Consider the following 20,500-nt stretch of genomic DNA (forward strand, 5'->3'; position numbering starts at 1 on the left):
TGAAAAGCAAATTATAAATTCTACTAATTCTAGTATATATTGAGAACTTCCTAGTTTTATCCTAATACTTCCCTAAACACATGTAGACCAATATTTATACAAAAAAAGCTAAACAATTATGTAGATCTTATCTTACTCCTGGGAAGAATATTTCTTTAAATACTTCAGTCTGAAATAAAAATTGAATGTGACCACCAAATGCATGTCTTGACTCCTAGGTGACTGCCAACGACCCGGATACAGACAGAAACGGTCTTGTGACCTACAGCTTGGAGTCACTTCCTGACGACACCATGGTGGACATCATCAAGGTGTTTTCAATTGACGGGGAGAGTGGCTGGATCACCACCGTACAGGAGACCGACTGTGAGTCGACCAGGCTCTACAAGTTCAACGTGGTCGCCACGGACCATGGGGGCGAAGTCAAGCTGTCATCCAGCGTCCTGGTGGAGGTGACGGTGACAGACGAGAATGACAACCCACCGACGTTCTCTGATGATGTGTACCGCGGCTCGGTGGTGGAGAGTAGTGGTCCCGGTGAAGTCATCGTCTCCATGACGACCACAGATGCTGATGTATCCCTGGAGAACCGCCTAGTGACGTGTTACATCACAGGTGTGTATGTCTAAATGTGTTTTGGTGGATTTGTAGATGTGAATGTGGGTTTGTGTGTCGACTTCCTTTGTATTTAGGCATTTGTTCAGGGAATAAAGTTGTGTGTGTGTGAGTATGTGTGTACAAATGTGTAATTATGTGTCACTCATTTACTCACTTGTGATCAGTAATGTGTGTATCAGCCAAATTGCTGTCCTGTTGGAGATTTGCTACTCTGTGGGATTTATCAAGACATTTATGAGGGAAGTGAAATCTCTTTTAATCGCCCTCAACTGAGTCATGATATTATGTTATTCAGCCTCAGATTAATCTCAAAGAGGACCAGGTTGACTAGCAGACAAGGCTTGAATACCAACTGTATGCCCTGCAGCTAACAACAACAACAAAGCCTTGAATTGATGTAAATCCTCTGTTTTCCTCCAAACAGTCAAACCTGGACTGTTCTAAAGGAGCTTGCTGTCAAAACATTGTTTTTCTGGAAAGTGTTACAGAGGAATATTTGCATTGGAATAATTTATAAATGGTGGGGTTAGGCATTGACACTGGCTTGTCAGAATGAAACAAACACACGTTTGAACGTTTGATATTAAATTTACCCACCACCAATATGATTGACACGAGGACATGATTTTAGTTATTCAGGAGTGTCGACAACAGAGCTGCTTCACCCAACAAAATTCAAAATTCATTACTACTGATATTTTTTCTCTCAGTTCAGAATGAAATAAATGATGTGTCAGAGACTTCTTGCCACTACAAAAAAAGTTAATTTAAAAATATAAATAATACTAGGATCATCTTTAAAGATACACCCTGTGTAATTTGTTTGTAGTTGTAGTATTTAAACCTCTTGTCGGGTTGTATAAAACCCTTATCCTCCTCCACAACCCAACCTTTAATACTATCCTCAATGCACCATTTAACCGAATCCTTTATTTTTTTCTTAAAATTCCTTTAACTTACCAATTACTCATCATGAAATTAATGTATTGTCATGGGATCATGGGATTTTAAGGGGATAATTAATGGATAAATTAATGGACTGAAATAAAAAAAGGTATTTTGAAAGGATTATTTGTTTTTAAGTAGTAAAAACCTCTTAAAATGGACCAAAAGCTATGAAAACCAACCCTTAGGGGTAGATTAAGTAGATTAAGTGTTTTAAATTATTTGAGGGATACATCTCTCCCTCATTGTGCTGTGGGCTGTTTATGTACAGAACCAAATTACAATTTTTGTTCCTGCCAAAGAAAACTGACGCTTCAGACTCAAGACCTGTATCGCAACTTTTTCCCGCTGATAAGAAATCAAAAGCTTCTTGAGGTCGAAGCGTTTGTTCAGCGAACAGGTTAGATGTCTACGGCGGCTGAATCCTCACATGTCACCTGTCAAACAAGGTGGCTGACTGACTGTGATGCAACCTGCTGTAACATCCAGACTTATGGACATATTCACCAGCCGGTGTCAGCTTTTTTTTTCTAAGAGGAAAATAACATGTTCCAAGTTTTCTGTCTCAATTTGTGAAGAGAAAAGTTTTTGGGTAAAAGAAGAAAACAATTATATAGAAAGTACCCACGTGAGTCAACTTAATGTTAAAACGTTTCCCTGCAGTAGAAGACTAAAAAATCAAGATGGCAAACAGAAGTTATTGAATTATTCATCAGAGACAAAATGGCATTGGTACTCGCTATCAAAGATTGTGCTGCCTAAATAGGAAGGCTGGGAATTAAAAAAAAACAAAACTTGTACTGCTTTAAAGGTAATTCAGTGTTAGAGAGACTATTGTCTGCTTGCTTCATTACAAACACTTAGACATGATAAATTACGGCAGCATGAATTATGAACTTCATATCTGTAATATGTGTATTTCCACTAAAAGTGTTTCTTCTGTCCTCACCTCATTTTCTTTTATGTGAACAACAAACATTACAACACAGGAGACAAACAAGAAAACATCATTTACATAAACAATAAATGGTGAAAAACAAAATAACTCTAAACGATGGCTCGGGGATACAAACCCACAGTTTGTCCAATCTTCTGCTTTATGACCAAAATCTTGCAAAACTAATTTTTATCACTTCTGTGCCTAAGTACAGCTTAGTCGCTAGCATAGCTGTAGAATTTTAGTAATGTTCAGAAGACTTTTCAGTCATCTTTTGGGTTGTCTCCTTACTTTTGTCAGTTGGCTAATTACATTTTTTTTTTATTAGAATTTTTTCTTTTCCTCATTTTCTGTCCTTTTTATTCTGACAACAGCTAGATATATTTTCTTACAGAGCCTTCACCACAATTTTAGAAATACAGAGGTCATGTCCCCTCATTAGTTTATCTCCCAACATGAAGGTCTAAATTCTATTTCAAAGCCTTCTCTACACTGTCAGAAATAAAACTATAGTGATGAAATACTGTCTCCTTTACAAATTGATCCATTTATTTATTTATATTGAGTTTGAAAATAGTTTAGTAACTTACAAAACACCACATTGTGTTAAATTTCTCTTTGTTACTTCCACCCTTTGTCTCACTAAAGACATTTCTAAAAAGGTTTGAAACAATCTGTCTATCCAGTAACCATCCAGTAACTCAGCTCTTCATCACACGTGCAGATGGAGACCCGTTGGGCCAGTTCGCCATCATCCAGCAGGACGAGGGCGAGTGGGGTTTGATCGTGAAGGAAACTCTGGACCGAGAGACTAAAGATAGATACACGCTGAAAGTCACCGCCACCGACGGGAAGTTTGAGACTCCGGTCACCGTGGACGTCCACGTGTTGGACATCAATGACAACAGTCCTCTGTGTGAACAGGTGAAAGAGGTCACGAGTGGTGCTCTGTGTTTTCATTTACAGATTGACAACCGCATCATCACTCCCATCAAAAAAAATCAGCTTGTCGGTTAAACACATTCCCACCTGCAAGATGCTCAGTACAAATCGACTGGAATAGTTAATGACACAGAAATTTAATTGTATTGTCTTTGCACATTTTGTTTACATCTATAGTTGTACCAATAATGTTTTCAGTAAATTAAGTCTTCATTTAATGGCACCCTGCCTGCTTCACAGTGCCTCCTGAAACCTTCACTAATAAAGAATCTCATTAGTTTGGGTTACACTGGAGTATTTTAGTGTTCTCTGCTTGGAAATGGTGTAATTTAGTACAAAAACTGGTCAATTTCTAAAAGTAAAAACTTTTTAATAAGTATTCATTGAATGGCCTGTGTGAAATGAATAGCAGACGGGTGACTCGCGGTCGAGGCTTTGAGGGGAATTATCTTGGGCATTTATCTTGAATGTTTTTGGCTCAAATAAGATTTCTATACAGATTTCATGGTCGAAATTGATGGGAAAGTGATCGTGTGTGATGTTTTATTCAGATTTTTTTCTCCAGTCTTGAGTTTTTGACATCTTTTTTTGGTCATTGGACTTTGATGATTTAGGCTAAACTATAGGGACAATTGATCAGATGGCGGCTCCGTTACAACCATCTGAACTTCAAGTTTAATTCTCCAACAGTGAATTGTGACTAGTGCGAAGACATTTAAATCATTGTCACGACCGGTGACTGGAGCCCAGTTGTTGCATTGCTGCTTGCAGTTATAATTCATTTGATTTATTGAGCAGTCGGTAGCTTTATTGAGAAAAGTGCAGTGTGCAAATGGAGACATGATTATTGTTATTATCCTCCTGTTCCAGCTGGTGTACACAGAGGTGGTGATGGAAAACTCGCCCTCCAGCATGTTTGTGCTGAAGGTTTCAGCTTCAGATCCAGACGTGGGAGCTAATGGCCAAATTTCCTTCACCCTCCACGGTCCCGACGCAGACAAGTTCCATCTCGACCACAGGACAGGTATGATGGTGTCTGTTTGGTGTCAAAACACAAGTGCGCCCTCTAAGTGAGCGGCGCTGAGTGTTTTATCGATACCATCGACACTCTGGAGCTGTTCAGAGATCCTCAATGTTGACAAGAGGCAAAAACATTTCTTTTTTTCCATTTTCAGGGGCACCTCACTGATACTCACCATGCTTTGTTTATGTCATAACATCTAAGTCTCATGTCTTCAATGCCAACTGATTTCCTGTAAGGTATCAGATATGTTTAGTCATGCTAACAGAGAAGCTCCAGAGATGGCAGAGTTAGTCTAGTCCAATCTTTGGTTCAGGTTGAAATATCTTGACAACTATTGGATGGATGAATCCTGCTACTTTGATGATCCCCTGACTTTTCATTCAGAGCCAATAGTTAGGAATATTCACTTGTTGACACTTCATGAGTGAAAATGTGCAAAACTAAAGAGCAGATTTCCCAAAAACCTATAGTTCTAGATTAATTCTAACAAAGAAGAACAATTCACACTAACAAGTGTTTAGACCCGTTCACATCAGAAAGTAGCACAGCAAAAGGTCCTTGTGTCCTTGCAAAATAGGTGGTGTTAGGGTAGCGTAGCAACTATTTCCTAACCATTCACGACCCATGCTAGCTCTGGTCAGTCCAAGTAAAGCTAGCAGGCTTTCAAATAAAACAAATCAATCAGATTAATAACTGTGGTTTTCCCCTTCTTCCTAACACACTTAACACCTTAAACATCAGTGTGTTCACATGCTGGGGTGCCCTGGTGGTCTCGAGGTTAAGATGTCAACTATGAACTGCAACTGTCTTAACTATTTGACTATCAATAAAGACATAAAAAGTCCCCAAAAATACAAATGAAGCATGCTAGCAAGCTAACATACTAAATGGTTCATCTTCAAGAATAGGTGCTAACTTTATCTTAGTAAACATGCTAAATGGTGCGTGTTTGAACATCATTGTTTTGACATTTAGTAGTTAGCATGAATATGTTGAAACAGCTTCCATAAGGAGGATAAACCTTTTTCATTTAGGTAACAACATGGCCTCTACTCTGGTGCCACTCTCAGGACAAACATTACATTTTTGTAGCAAAGTTGACAATGTTTCATCTGTCCATTAATTTTGTTTCTGGTGTGTAATGAGCCTAAATAGGCTCCTAGGATGAACCTTTAGTCTTCTTTTCTCATCCAACAGTGACAACATTAGATACACTGATAACAAATGAGCCTGTATGTAGTGTGTTAAATGAAACATGAAAATGAAAATATAAAACATAATAAGCTTTGTTGGTTTCTTCAAACCACATTACACACTCTCTTTTCTAATTAGTTTAAGATCAAATAATAAATAAATAATCTGTATTTATCCCTATGAATAAACTGCAGCAGGAAATAAATATACAATACAAATAGCAAATTAAGATACATGTATTCATATTTTATGACCTTTAAAATGAAAATATTCATCGAAGTAGATGTTTTTAATGCTAAAAGAAAAACAAGGTCATTTTTTTATCAAGGTACATATCGTGATAAGGTCAGTTTATTATAAATGTATTAATTGTGATCAATCCCACCTTTCCCCAGGTGAGCTGTTCACGCTGGCTGTGTTGGACCGGGAAAAGGTGATCGAGTACAATCTGGTGGCGAAGGCCACGGACGGCGGAGGGCGTTCCTGTCAGGCAGACATCTTGCTGATGATCCAGGACATGAACGACAACCCACCTCGCTTCTCCACCAGCCACTACGAGGTCACCGTGTTCGACAACACTACGGTCCGGACGCCCATCGCCGTCATATACGCCAAAGACCCAGACACAGGTAGGCTGCTGCTGAGTTTTTAAATAACAACACAATAAGACCATAGAGAACATTATATAGTTTCTCTCAGGTCTGAACATGTTATGAAAAGTCCTGTCAGCCCTGCTGTGTGTGTGTGTTTGTGTGTTATTAGTGATCCTTAACAATATTAAAGCCTATTGCACAGGCTTGTCTTTGTATGTGTGTTCAATGCGGTATTGCTGATCCCAAACATAATAAACGACTAAGCCATTCCCAGTAGAGTTTTGCTTTCTGAAATACCCACCTGATACCTTTCCACTTTGTTATTCCAGCTGTGTTGGTAATTATTTGCTGCACTCTTACCCTAGCAGCATTAGCCGGTCAGTTGTCAGTTGTTGTGCGTAAGTAGTTTTCAGCTCTAGATTCTAATATCAAGTTCAGGTGTGACGTCTTTTTAATCTTACAAGTACTGAGGCTAAAAGTATGAAAGGGGGGTTTGAGTAATGAGAGTGTGTTTGCAATGTGCCTAAAAATGTTGTGAACATTTTTGAAAGGAAAGCTGATATGATAAGTAAGACTGGGAAGTACCTTGTGGAGTATTTATTATTATATTGTATGTGTCCTTGAGGCAAACAGTAACAAACCTGTGCATCAATGCATTTCATTTCTCAGAAAACATTTGCATAAACGGTTGTTGTAGAGCTGCAATTATTTTCATTAATTGTTTAGTCTATAAAATGTTAAAATACAGTGAAAAAATTGCATTCACAGTTTCTTAGAGGCCACAGAGATGTCGTCAGTTTGCAAAACCTTATTAAGATATTCAATTCACTGTCATATAAAAACAGTAAATCGCTCCATATGAGAAGCTGGAACCAGAAGACGTTATCCAAATAGTTACTGATTAGTGTTCTGACAATCGATTAATCGTTAAAGCTTTAGATTTTTGAAATACATTTTTGGAACTTGTGTTGGTCACAATATTGGTGGATTGTTATGAAACTGAGAGACGTCATACAGCCTTCATGTCACCTCAGGTTTAACGTTTTTTTTTTGCTCTGACTGTTGCTTCACTTTCTCCAGTTGACCTGGACCTGTGCTGCATCTCGCCTCACCTGCTCACCTTCTTCTTTTGTGTTTTCATGACTTGCCTGCATTACACATCTGAAGTCTTCAGGAATGTGTACGTGTGCGTCCTGCACGTGCAAGTAGTAACTGTGTAACATTGCTCAATCGCACCAGCAGTAGTCAAACACCTCATAGAGGACATCAAAGGTTTGCTTGGGAAACTATTGAAGGGGCTACTAAGGGTGTTTCATTGTAAAGTGTAAATTTCATTGAAATACAACACTAGTTTTTTCATATATGGTGGACCATTTGATTTGTTTTTGTGGTCAATTATGAATTCATGAGTTTGGGTCCCTGTGATGCACTAAATTACAATTATTGGTGCCAAGATTTAAAAATGAATAAATAAAAGCAAGAAGCCGTGCTCTAGTGGACACCAGAAACACTGGGAATCAATGTCTCTGTAAATTTCATGGTAATCCAACTAAAGGTTTTCAAGGACCTTTGTGAAATACCTTGAAATGTCACAAACAGGATTATTAAACAGATTAAACAGATCACCAACATACAGTTTACAGTTTAATTACAGTCACCAAACCAGCTTTCCTTCCATTATGTGCTTTTTCATTTATGTTTCTGTTTCCCTTTGTGTATTTCTTCATGACCTCCTTTCTGTTTTTCTTAATTTCTCTCTTTCCTGTGATTTATGTAAACCTCTTGTTTTTTCTAATCTCATTTGCAAAATGTGTCATTCTTGTCTGTCTGTGTGTTTTAACACTGAATTTTATCTTTTTGACACTCAACAAACACCAAGCAGATCTGCACCGATCTCTGCTGATAGAAGTGAGCCGGCAAAGTCTGGTACAAATTTCTACTGCAGCGTTTAAATGTTTTATTTATTTGTTGCCTTTGATAGTTGGTTGGTTCATGTGTTTGAACAGTAAAGTCAGTTAAGTACAACGGACAGTTTTCTTCATCTGAAACCAGTCGTAAACTTCAGTTGGTAGGCGTGTGTGGTCTTTGATGTACCATTCAAAGGATGGTCTCTCTCTCTCTCTCTCACGTACACACACACACACATACAAGTATACTAAATTACACATGTAGACACGCACACATTCACACTTGAACAGTCATAGTTTACACACACACACAAGCAGAAATACTACCACAAATAAAAACATTATTCTTCCAACCATAAAGACTGGTAGACTCATATATACACACACACACACGCTTCTGAATACACTGAGATAGACAAATTCAGACAGGCTTTCACACGCACACGAACACACACACAAACACACACACACACCAAACACACACACACACATAAATAACAGAACAGAGCTGGAGCAGACAGAACAGGTAAGCCACTCCTTCAGATGTGCAGCAGCTTGTTCTCTTTCTCTATAATGGCAGTTTTCTCACAGACAACAATGACTCATGTACCTTTGTGAAGGGTTTTTTTTTTTTTTTGGTGTGTGTGTGTGTGTGTGTGTGTTGCAGGGGAAGAGTGGAAGGGGGAGCAACAAAGCTAAGAGTCTACAGCTATGCTAGTAGCTCAATGAGACTGTTGCTATGTGAAATCACTCCTTCATTCACTCATTCAGCGCTCCTACATAATACACACTCAATCGTGAGCAGTAACTTGAGATTTCAGACACTTACTAATCAGTTTTGGTTTTTTTTGTCAGCTGTAGAGTCACACAACGGTACCACCAGAATTTTATGGCAATCCATTCAATAGTTGTTGCGATATTTTGCAAAAAATCACAGATGTCAACGTCACGGTGGCACTAGAGGAAACGTCAGGGGATCACCAGAGTCATTACAACATGTTGTCTGAGAGTCATACATGTATTTACAAAATCTTATGGTGATCCATGGAGTAGCTGTTGAGATATTTCAGTCTGGACCAATGAATCAGCATCACCATGGCTGAAAAAAGATGTAAAAAAGGGTAAAGATAGAAATCAAGATGTTGTGATTCTGTCTTGGCAGTTTGAAGATTGTTTCCTGGTATCGAAGCGGTTATCATCTCTCAGAATTAGACTTCTGTGAGATAAATGCATCAGCGAATATAAGAGAGAAAAAAAAAAGCAGAAATGACAAGCATCGGTTCAACCACTGATCCTCTAAATTCTAAAAACAAAGATTTTGAAATCTTGACATTTAGCTGTCAAACCATCTTCAGGCTAAGTTTCTAATTCATGAACACAAAAGTTCAGCTTCCCTCACAGGCTTGTCAGAACAACACCACCTGTGAGAAGCTTTTGTTTGAGTTAAAAATGTTGACCTCTAATCACAGCAAACCTATTAGCGTAATTATCCTAAAACGTTTAGGCTTACAGCAAAAGTAAAACTCTGCTTGCAACTTAACCTCACAGGTTGCAGATGTCTGTGAACTGCGGAGGCGTGTCCAGAGTGTTTCTACCAGGAGGGGCAACAATAGACCTCTGTGTTTTATCAGAAGATGCATCAGTGCTTCCTGTTTTTTCCTCATTTTTGTAATAACGAGCCAAATACCCACTGCAGTCAGATTTCTGGTGATGCTTCAGATAACATTGAGGCCTGTGATACCGTAGAGTGAGGCGGTTCAATCATGAGTGAATTTTTCTTCCTCCCTGAAGAGGTAAAACTGTCTGGTATCCACAAAAAATATTAATGAAAATATAGAGAACTGCCTTAATCCACAGGTTTAAAACCACATTCCTAGAAACCATCAGTCTTGTGTTACCAGTTGTGTGTTAATTGGAATAATGGTGTGGTAATTGGGACTTTTCCACCATTTAACTGGACTTTAACTGGTGATTCTTGTCATTTAGTGGGTCCATCAGCCCAACAGTCCTGTGTAATATATCTCAACATCTACTGGCTTAAGTATGCTGTAGGTTTCCATCCATGGTCCCAGACTTTGGTGACTCCCTGAGTGTCCCTCTAGCACCACTGATAGGACGAACCTTCCAATATTTAATTTGCTCATAAAAAAAACTGAGTGGGAATGCAGAAAATATTGCAAATAAGTTTTTAGCCTTGGCAGTGACATCAGATCTGTGTGGAGCGATGAGGAGAGTCATGATATTCTCAAACAGAAATGTCATCATGTCATTTTTCACAGTTTGAGGTTTGACTGGCGCTCTTTTCATGATGTCATCTCGTTACGTCCTCTTCTTCTTAAATGGTTTAGTGACACCGACTGGAAAAATAGCACCACCAGCTGTTAATCTCGATGAACCGTTGCTGAACGGCAGCAGATGGACACACGCATTAACACGGAAAGTTTCTTTTGCAGATATTCTGAAAAATTTGGATGGCAATCCGGCTACTTTTACAAGAGAAATTTGAAAATCTAAATGTCAGATTGCCATGAAATATGCTGAACACATTCATGCTCCACATTTGATTTTGTGGATGTCATAAAAATCGTTGCCACTTGTAGGGTTTTATATGTTTACTATTTATTTACATCTTCAACATGCAAATCAGTGAAATGGAGAACAAAAGCTACATGATGCTAGAAAACATATTCCCTCCAAGTTTGTCAGAATCATGTCTGACCAGTGTGACATTTTCTTGTTTTTGCAAGTCAGTGCAGAAACAGTCTCATCTACTGGATATGTATAGATAGAGTATTAATTTTAAGTCTGATAATTATTATCTGTTTTTTTAACACATGCATAAAAGTTTCTTCTCAACAGATTTTAATCTTTTGATTGCACCGTTGAAAGTTCTGTGTTGTTTTTGCGTTTCCACACGCTGTGACGACGGTGCTTTGACACCATGTTGTTACTTTTATACATAAACACACTTGGTGAAAAGCCAGATGTGGTTTTGATAAAACGGTAGCAATTCAGTGGCTTATTTGTTTTTCCTAATGCAGGAAGGAATCCAGGTGTCAAGCAGCAGCATGTCTATGCCAATATCCAGCTCATACTCACGTTACGTGACTGAAACTAAAAGAAATGATGATTAAAAGTGCCAAATGTGTGTTTTTTTAAACTAATACACCTGAATAGTTAAACAAATCCTTTTAAATCTTTTTATGTTGGTGCTAAAAGACACTTACTGGTCAAAAATGAATGTTTAATGAATGATCTGTATCTCCTGCAGGTATAAACTCTGAGGTGAAGTATTCCCTGCTGGCTGGCGACAGCGGTTACTTCTCTCTGGACGAGTTTTCGGGGATCCTGCGCCTGGAGCGACCTCTGACCCCCGACACCCCTCCCACCTTCGAGCTGAAGGTCAAGGCTACTGACCGCGGCCTGCCTCGTCACCTGTACTCCGTCGCCACAGTGACAGTGGACGTAGTCTCCCTGGACGACTACCAACCTGTCTTCCTGAGCTCGGAGTACACCGCCCAGGTCCCAGAATCCTTAGCGGTGGGTTCGGAGGTGGTGAGTGTCTCCGCTCTAACCAGAGACGGCGGAGGGCCGGATCCTGTTTTCTATCGCGTCATCTCCGGCAACGACGACGGACGCTTCCTGCTGGACTCGCAGACAGGTAAGATAGTTTTTTTGGTTATAATGAACCTGAACAAGTTTCTTTAAAGGGTCATTCCACTAATTTTACACACGAAGGTCAGTTTACTTATCACACTGAGCTCTTTTCAGCCTGTGAAACCAGTTACATCATTTATTCTGTGGTTCTGCAGGAGATTCGTCAAGCCTGAGAAAATCCCCCTGATCACTGGGGGAGACCACAGATTTAAAAGAGATAACTATCGAGAAGTGATTTTAATGATTCTGCAGTAACACAGCAGGAACATTCTGCTGTAAATCCTCATGATTTGTTCAACAGCACAAAGCAGGAAGCAATAATAAAAAGCATTTATGCTTTAATCCTATTTCCCTCCGAGGTTGCTGGAGGCTACGCGTCCACTCAGCAATTAGTAATGTCTCTAAATTAATAATCATGTAATATTTTGTTTGTGTTATAAGTGAACACCTTCGAGATCCTGATGGAGGCCAAAGTGTGAATGCCTCAGGCACAGTTAGAAATTAGAATTAGCTCCATAATAATGTTTAAACTGGAGGTTTCCTCTCTCCTGCTTTAAAATCTACAACATCCTCTCATCTGGTTTACTGTTTAAAGAGGTTGTTAGTATGAATAAGCCCATCATGTGTCCTCTTTTCAGTTTTAAAGAGAAAAGTTTTATCATTTTTGCTTAAAGCCAAAGTTAGAGAAGTGGACTTCTGACCTTAAGTAAAGTATCCAGAGTTTCCAAGTTTTCTCCCCTGCTGGATTTAAAAACTTGCAGAGTTTGAACTGTGAGCTGCAGTCTGCCCTTTTGGATTATGTTGGACCGTCAGGGCTCACTGCCAGTAAACCATTAAAGGCAGCTGGCCTTTTAATGGTCAGAAGAACCACACTCCCTGAACACTGTCCGCTGCATTAGCTTTCATTATTTGTAGAGAGCAAAGAGTTGTAAAAGTTTGAAAAGCTGAGATGTGTCGATATGAATCTTAAACTAAATTAAAAGCTAAACCAGAGGAATAAACAGACCTTGATAGGAATACATGAAGTTTGTTGAGATTATTGACATTCTTGGTACGAATTCCGGCAGGAAAATGTATTTTTATTCATGAGGTGAGTTAAACCAGAAGTATAAAAGCTTGTCTAATGGCATGACCAGGGAAGTTGTCAAGTGTCTTACTGGATAAATACCTCAGGCAGAGTTTGGATGTCTGCGCTGTAATCAATCAAAAATCAAAAAGCAAAACAATCCGACAGTAACAGAACCGAAAAGCAGACTGAGACGGTTGTTAAGAGGATTAAAGTTTTGGTTTTGAGTTCGAGGAACTTATTAGAAGTGAGACATTCTGCTCTGGAAAGCTGCTCTGATCCCTTTTAAATGTGTAGCCGAGTGATAATAGGAGAGGAAAAAAAAACATAAAAGAAGAAGTTGGAAGAAGAAGAACTTTCAATCTTCTGATCACTCGCTCTTTCTCTCTGTATAACTCGTACAGATCAATAAATCCCTCGACCGTCCTCTCACACAGCACACATTGTACTCCCTTTTCTTCTTCTTTTGTTTTCTCTCTCAGTACTGTACAAACAACCAGCCACCTGAACAACAAACCCGAGTGTCCTCTGCTTTTAACCTTGTTTCTGATTCATAGTGCGGTTCCAAGCATCTCAGCCAGAATAACTACTAAATAATTGAAGTCACGTCACCGAACGTTGACGTCGACAAGCCTGAACCGCGGAGGAATATATCTGCTGAGTCAGCTTTCGTGTAAAGACATGTCACTGGTAGTAATGAAAATTCATCTAGAACCCAGTATTACCAGCACACGCACACACACACACACACACACACACACACACATACATGACCCAGATATGAACCTCGTTCCAGAAGTGATCGATCTCACTAGTTGTGTTGTGCTCCTCCGTTTTTTTTATCTCTAAATTTTTATAAATTAATAAAACCCTCAAGCAGATGTGTCCAGAGCTTTAGGGTGTAATTAATGAAAGCTGCCTCTCCTCATTATTGATAATCTAGAGACGGATGGATGATCAGCTGCTTTCCTGAAAAACTGTGATAAATTTGGCAACTTTTCGTTTTTGTTTTGTTATTGTTTTAATGTTAAACAATCACACGCACCAATATTTACTGTAATATATATATATATAATTAATTTTATGTGGAATTTATAACAGTAAAAGCAAAAAGTTTCAGTGCAGAAAGTTTTATTTTTAAATGTGATCAGTTCTGTAACAGCTGGCAGTTTGATAATTAGAGAGATGAATCTTATTTAGGGACTTAATTGCCCTGAAATGTCTTTACTTCCACCTCTTTATCACAAGCAAGTGATTATTTTTATGTGATAGATTTAAATTGCTTGAGCTTGTTGATTGTTCTGTTAGAGACAACTCAAGGGGAAATCAGCCCCACATGGGTTCATTTCTTCATTAGCAGGGATGTCGGTTTGTTGAGACTGATGTTTGTTTGTATTTGACCTTGGCTTCTTACAGTTACATGTGGGAGGGTGGTAAATATTTAACCATTCTTCAGATCAGTTCGACATTCGTACAAATTTGTCAGGATTGCTTGAATTTGTATTAATTATTACAATCTCAAGATCCCTGAAGAGCAGCGCAGCCGTGATAAAACATCTGGTAGAATAGAGCATTAAATCCTGTTTTTTGTTTATTTGAAGAGCTTACTGTTAATGTTACTGTGCCGCTGCTGTCAACACCTGCTGAACAAGCCGAACAGGAACAAACAAAAGGCACAGATCTCTCCTCAGGGGATTTTGTCGCGAGTCATGCTTAAAAACGTAGGGATATCAACACAAATCAAAGCGTAGGAGGCAGGTTGAATTTTTGTAAAAGTTTGAATGATCTTGCGTTTTCCATTGCTGACAGGAGAAGCTCGTTGAGAGACCATGATGGATAAATGAGTTTTATTTTTTGACCTCCAAAGAATGAATCCAAATGAATTAAATCAATTATGGATACTCTGCATCATCACTACACATCCTCAAGGATGCTGTTAAGGTGCCGTTGTAATAAATAAATCTCACACCGACCCTGGATCAGAAGGTGTTTTTCTGTACATATTTTACAGCAAGTGCCGGATGAACGTGACAAAATAAATTCGTTGCTGAATCACAAGAGGAGTGTCTGACACTCTGTTTGTCTGCCTGCGGTTGAAAGTAAAGTGTCAACAAGCTGAATAAACTCCTTACGCATCTGACATGCAATGCAAAGAAAACAGTGACATTTATAATCATCACCATGCACGGCAACTAAAACACACTGGCTGCAAACCAGACGTGCATCGAGACACCCATGCGTGTTGTTTTCTTTGTACAAACAAAGCGTGCATCATCGGGATTCACCTGGTTTTGTTTTTGTTTTTTTCAGCGTTGACACATTTCAACTCTTCAGTAAAGTAGCATTTATGTCACTCAACCGATCGGCACATCACAGAGACTGCACCTCGTCTACAGTCTGTCGCTGCCAGTGTGTGTGTCGCAGTTATGAGAAAAAAATGAAGAAAAATTGCAGGCATATAGTCAGATTTTGAATGTAGGATTTGAAGTATAAATATTACTTTGGTTTAAGCTTGATATCGGTGAGTGAGATTAAATTTAGATGAAGTTTTAGACCTTAAAAGTTGCCTTGTTGTGAGCTGTGGCAAGACAGTGAAGGACATTCAGAACTGTTTAAGGATGAAGTTTTGGTTTTAGGGGTAGCATTAGAAGAGGAGACTTTGTTTACTACTCCAGGGCCGAAGTCACCGCTAACTTCGGGGTTACCTCCCTCCACTCTATCAACAGGTAGCAAGCAAGAAACGGGAGCTCAGCGTCGGTCTTGATAAGTCGCAGCATTTATTCTCTGCCGGAACAACTCAAACTGTACATACACTGTACTATACTGTCACAGCTAAACCGCTAACATCACTCTCTCTCCGTGCTCCGGTCGCCGCTGTCACAGTCACACACACTCGCTCGACCAAACACACACGTGTCATGCGCACTTCCTACGCACTGGGCTGTTTCTTAAAGAGACTACGCCACTTGTATAACATTATAAAATGTCGGAAATGTGTGAAAAATTCTGATCAAGAGTTCTCAGAGCCCAAGGCGACGTCTTCAAATTTTGTCCACCTAACGGTCTAAAACTCAAAGATGTTCAGTTTATGATGATACAAAAAGGGGCAGCAAATCTTCACTGCTAACCGCAGCCTCACAGAGCTGCTAGCATGGCTGTAGTCTGTTGGTATGCAGTTGTGATGGTTAAGGTTGAGGCCAAATGATACTTTATGCATCCACATGTGTGACATGAATTTAATATGCTACTATATGCACAATCTATGAGCCTACAAGCATAGTATGTGTATAAACAGAATTGTTTGCACATCGGCTGTCTGCATCTGTGTCGCAGGGTGTCAGAGACTGCAGGATCAGGAGCTAGGGGAATGTGTTAGTACAACAACCGAGGTTGCTTGTAATTATACGTGTTCAAATTTGTCTGTGTTTTGGATTACAGTCCAAGAAAAGTGTTCTCATCTGATGTCAGATTAAATTACCAGTAGCATCCAAAAGGTCTTTCAAAGTCTTCAGTTTGAGTTTCTGAACCTGCACGTGTATGTGTTTGTGTGTGTGTATGTGTGTGTTTGTGTGTGTACACAGTGCAGCATGTGGGAAAGTTGACAATGACAAATCACCTTCACCCAGTTTCTTCTTTCTGAGAAGTCGCATCACACTGAGCAGGAAGAGCTCAGACTGCTTTGAGCAAAACACAGAACACAGATACGAACCCTTATTGACAGAAACCAGACAGCGGGGAGCACAAACAGCCCTGTAAGAGCTGCTGTGTACAAACCATATCTTTGGTTTATATTAAAGACACAGCATGCATGCAGCAGTAAGTCACTGCCATAATAAATTTCAGACATTAGCATAATTACCAGCACAAACATGACTGTTAGAGGGAGGGATGTCAGCCTCTGGTGGTTTCTGCTCTGCAGTTTACATGGTGTGAATGAGGAGGAGGGAATTATTTACTGTAATAGTACAAAAGAAACACAGTTTTTAAACAAAATGAGTTAAAGCTTTCAGAGCTTGTGGTTGTGGCAGATGGTGGAAAGGCTGATGTGAACTTGGTGCCAAGACTTTTAACAAAAGAGAAAAAAAACAAAAAACAGGGGATTTTCACATCATTTCCAAAGCCACAAATAATAGTTTTTCTGTTTATTCTTACTCGGAAATATAATTAATTTCTGCCAAAAGATGGAAGGATCTCAGTTTGATCTCTTCTAAGCTTAGGTTGTACAGATTTTAGGGATATAAAGCATTTTAAGATATTCTGGAAAATGACATCACAATAAGCAAAAATACCAGTGTAGGCACTGAGGAAATGTGTCTATTGCAGATGAAACTAACAAAACACCTTTGCACTCTGCTCATAAAAATGAGCATATCTCAAAAACTAAAACATGTATGTAGTTCAAATAACTCATGGAATGTTAAGAAATATTTTGTTCATGTTCTACATTCAGAAATGTGAAATCAATGTGTTTTGTGTGTTTATTCAGTCAAATTTGATGAAAAAACATGTCCGATTTTTGTATTTTTTTTTAAATATATGACACAATTTCAATACCTATATCATACCTATATTAATTATTATGGTTTATTGACTTACATAACCTTTTAGCTTAGGTTGTACAGATTCTAGGGATATGAAGCATTTGGAGATACTCCAAAAAATGACATCACAATAAGCAAAAAATACCAATGTAGGCACCGGCGGACCATTTCTATTGCAGAGTTCAAAGGGTTAAAAGAAAGACAAAGACACATGAACCATTCACACCTTCCAACCCCAACACAGACACAGTATTACAATAAAGCACGACAAGATGGAGAGAAAAAAACAGATAAATAACAATATAAGAGAGAAAAAGGCTTCAGTTGTAGCCACACAACCAGATTTCAACTGATCGGTTGAATCAGATGATTCATCCTCTAGATGTTGGGACAACAAAACGTAAAAGATCCATTTTACATAAAGACTCAAGGTTAGAAGCTGAATATTTTATGAATTTTTCAGAAAAACAAAACAAAAACTGAGGCATTGTAAGACTTAAAAGAAGTGTAGCAAGTCTTCATGAGGTAGATAGACATCATCATCGTCATCATCAGGGTGACTGAATCTTTAAAACCATTTTAAAACATCCTTGGAGTCTGATTGAAGAGCTGTCATACGGACACACAGCTGCTGTATGTTGCAAGTTGCTCTGGATCAGAGCCTCCGCTAAACAATGAGCTGAAACTCGCTGTGAAGCTCCGCAGAGCCGAGCGGAGCTGCAGAGTCGCTGATAATTCTCTGTAGGTTCATCACATACGTCTTTCTGTCATTTCATACATTGTTATTATGAAAAATATTGATTATAGCCACTTAAAGGTTTAAGAGGGATGAATATGATCATGGTTAAAAGAAACTTGAAAAACCAGACTTAACATTGAAAGTTCTTATGCAAACTTTGACATCAGTAAAACAAAAATATGTTTTTTGGCAGTTTGACTTCTTGGTAGGCAAACACATCAGGTATATGTGAGGAAGCCTGACCATAGTGGCTAGGAAGGCGGTAGGAGGCAGACTCAGACTCTCGTTGAATGAGAAAAAACTGATTTATTCAGTCCAGTGTACCAAAAAAAAACAAACAAAAAGGTGTCTCAAAAAATGGAATTAACACAAGCAAAATCAAAGTTAACTAGTTTAACTCAGGCATGATCACGTGCACACAGCTACACCATCATCCCCTTAAACCTACATCTCTCCCCTTATATAGGCCCTCCAGTCTATCAGGTAGAACCATATTTATTGCAGGGGTGTCCTTTCCCTTATACCACCTTGTAATATAACAATGCTACTTGTATCAGTCAACATTGTTCACACAGAACACATTAAACAACATTAAACCTCAACCTGAGCCAAAACAAGTACAAATCATATCGATACTAAACCAACTATTTAATGAAATAACATAAATCCCCCCTATACTTGGTCTAACCCAGTGACATCACTGATGATGTCACCAGGTGTATACATACAAGAAGTAGTTGGGTGCCCCCTCCTTTTGTTTGTGGAGCACACAGTGGGGACGGTAAGTAACAAAGAAAATGATTCACTTATGAAATGCAGAACTTAACAATACTTGTCTGTGTTTTTACTTTAGCCAAAAATGTTGCTGATATGTGAACTGTAACCAAACATAATGCAAACCACAAACAAACCCGGGATAGTATGTGTCTGCAAGGACCTATGGCTAAACAAACAATTAACAAGCATGGTTAAATTCATAAGCTATGTGGCATTGATGGTGAAAATAGGGACAAATGGTGTGTTCTCACCCACTTCATGACAGTGATGCTACAATCTCATAAACACATCCATATAGCAGTCCTCCTAATTTATTTATAACAACCAAAGATATGTAAATGATTGTTACTTTGGATCAGAAACTCATGATTGTGACTCAAGTGTGATATAAATGTAAAAACCATCAACTGCTCTAAATAGCCAGTGATAAAAACATCTAGACTGTGGATGTTCTGACCCAGTAAGACAGAGGGGCATGAAGGGAAAAAATGGAGATCAGCCAACTTGTTGTTCCAGTGGAAAAAAGCTAAAAAGACATAAATAAAGAAATGAATAAATAACACAGCTCAGATCATTCTGACTCAAGCCGGCTGTACAAATCTCCTTGATGTTAGAGAAAAATCAATAAAGTGAGATCTGTACTGTGTGTGTGTGAAGTGCAAATAATTTACTTGTTGAAACCTGGAGGTGTTAAGTTTGAGGGGAATGGTATATGGTTGTTTTTGTTGGATCCCGTGTTTTGTTTTTTATCTTAATGAAGTATGGTTCAGCAGACTGGCTGGCAGCCCAAGAAAATAGGCTCTCTCACCCACACTCCGCTGGATGTGACAAGCTGTAGTCGACAGATACACTCAGGCTTTGTGTGGTGTAATAAGCTCGCTAACAGCGGTATCCTGTCTCCTCAGACCTGTGCAGTGTCCTCCCTCCAAACAATCAAATCTATAAAAACTGGCTGTAGTGTACCTGGCTCACCGAAACATAAATTAGGTGTTTGATTTGATTTGGACGGGAGTTTACGAGTGAGTCGGGAACAGGAAGAGGGGACAGAAAGAGTCAGACTGAAGACATGTGAAGCCAGATAGACAAAAAAAATGTGTAAAAAGGGAAAGAAAATGGTTTCTTTAGAAGTAGTTATGAGGAAAAATGAGCAAAGAGAGAGCAAGAGTGACAACTACACACCGCTGATGAAACAACAAATACTTTTCATTGTTGGCTGCTGTTAACTTTGAACTCTGTTCTATCGTTTTCTTCTAGGTTGTAATTTCTGTACTTCTAATGTTTTTTTGTTTTTTTTCATCCAATAAAAGAGTATTGGTCTTTTTTTTCATTGATGTCTGTCGTCTTTATTTAATTTTTATAACCTTCTACAGCTCTACTTTATTAAATTATAAGTCTGGTGTTGTTTGTTCTATATTTTTCTTTTCATTCAATAAACCCTTCGACTTTTCCACCTCTCAGCACTTCATTACATTCAATAAAAATATCATCAAAATAGGTGCAATTCATTTTTACATCTGTATTTAGTTGATTGATTAACAGTTTCAGCTCTAAACTCTTCCT

At 38.7% G+C, this 20,500-nt stretch overlaps 1 protein-coding gene across 3 annotated transcripts in view; it reads left to right on the forward strand.

Moving 5' to 3' along the window:
* The window catches only part of fat2 (FAT atypical cadherin 2), a 118,952-nt gene that overhangs the window by 51,460 nt on the left and 46,992 nt on the right, over window positions 1–20,500 (forward strand). For all 3 annotated transcript variants that reach the window (XM_044363613.1, XM_044363611.1, XM_044363612.1), the window contains exons 12-16: window positions 219–615; window positions 3,225–3,424; window positions 4,313–4,466; window positions 6,056–6,289; window positions 11,432–11,821. In XM_044363613.1, coding sequence (XP_044219548.1) covers window positions 219–615; window positions 3,225–3,424; window positions 4,313–4,466; window positions 6,056–6,289; window positions 11,432–11,821 — 1,375 coding nt within the window. The remainder of the gene's footprint in view (window positions 1–218; window positions 616–3,224; window positions 3,425–4,312; window positions 4,467–6,055; window positions 6,290–11,431; window positions 11,822–20,500) is intronic.

Source organism: Thunnus albacares, chromosome 10 (genome assembly GCF_914725855.1).
Source record: "Thunnus albacares chromosome 10, fThuAlb1.1, whole genome shotgun sequence".
Lineage (NCBI taxonomy): Eukaryota > Metazoa > Chordata > Actinopteri > Scombriformes > Scombridae > Thunnus > Thunnus albacares.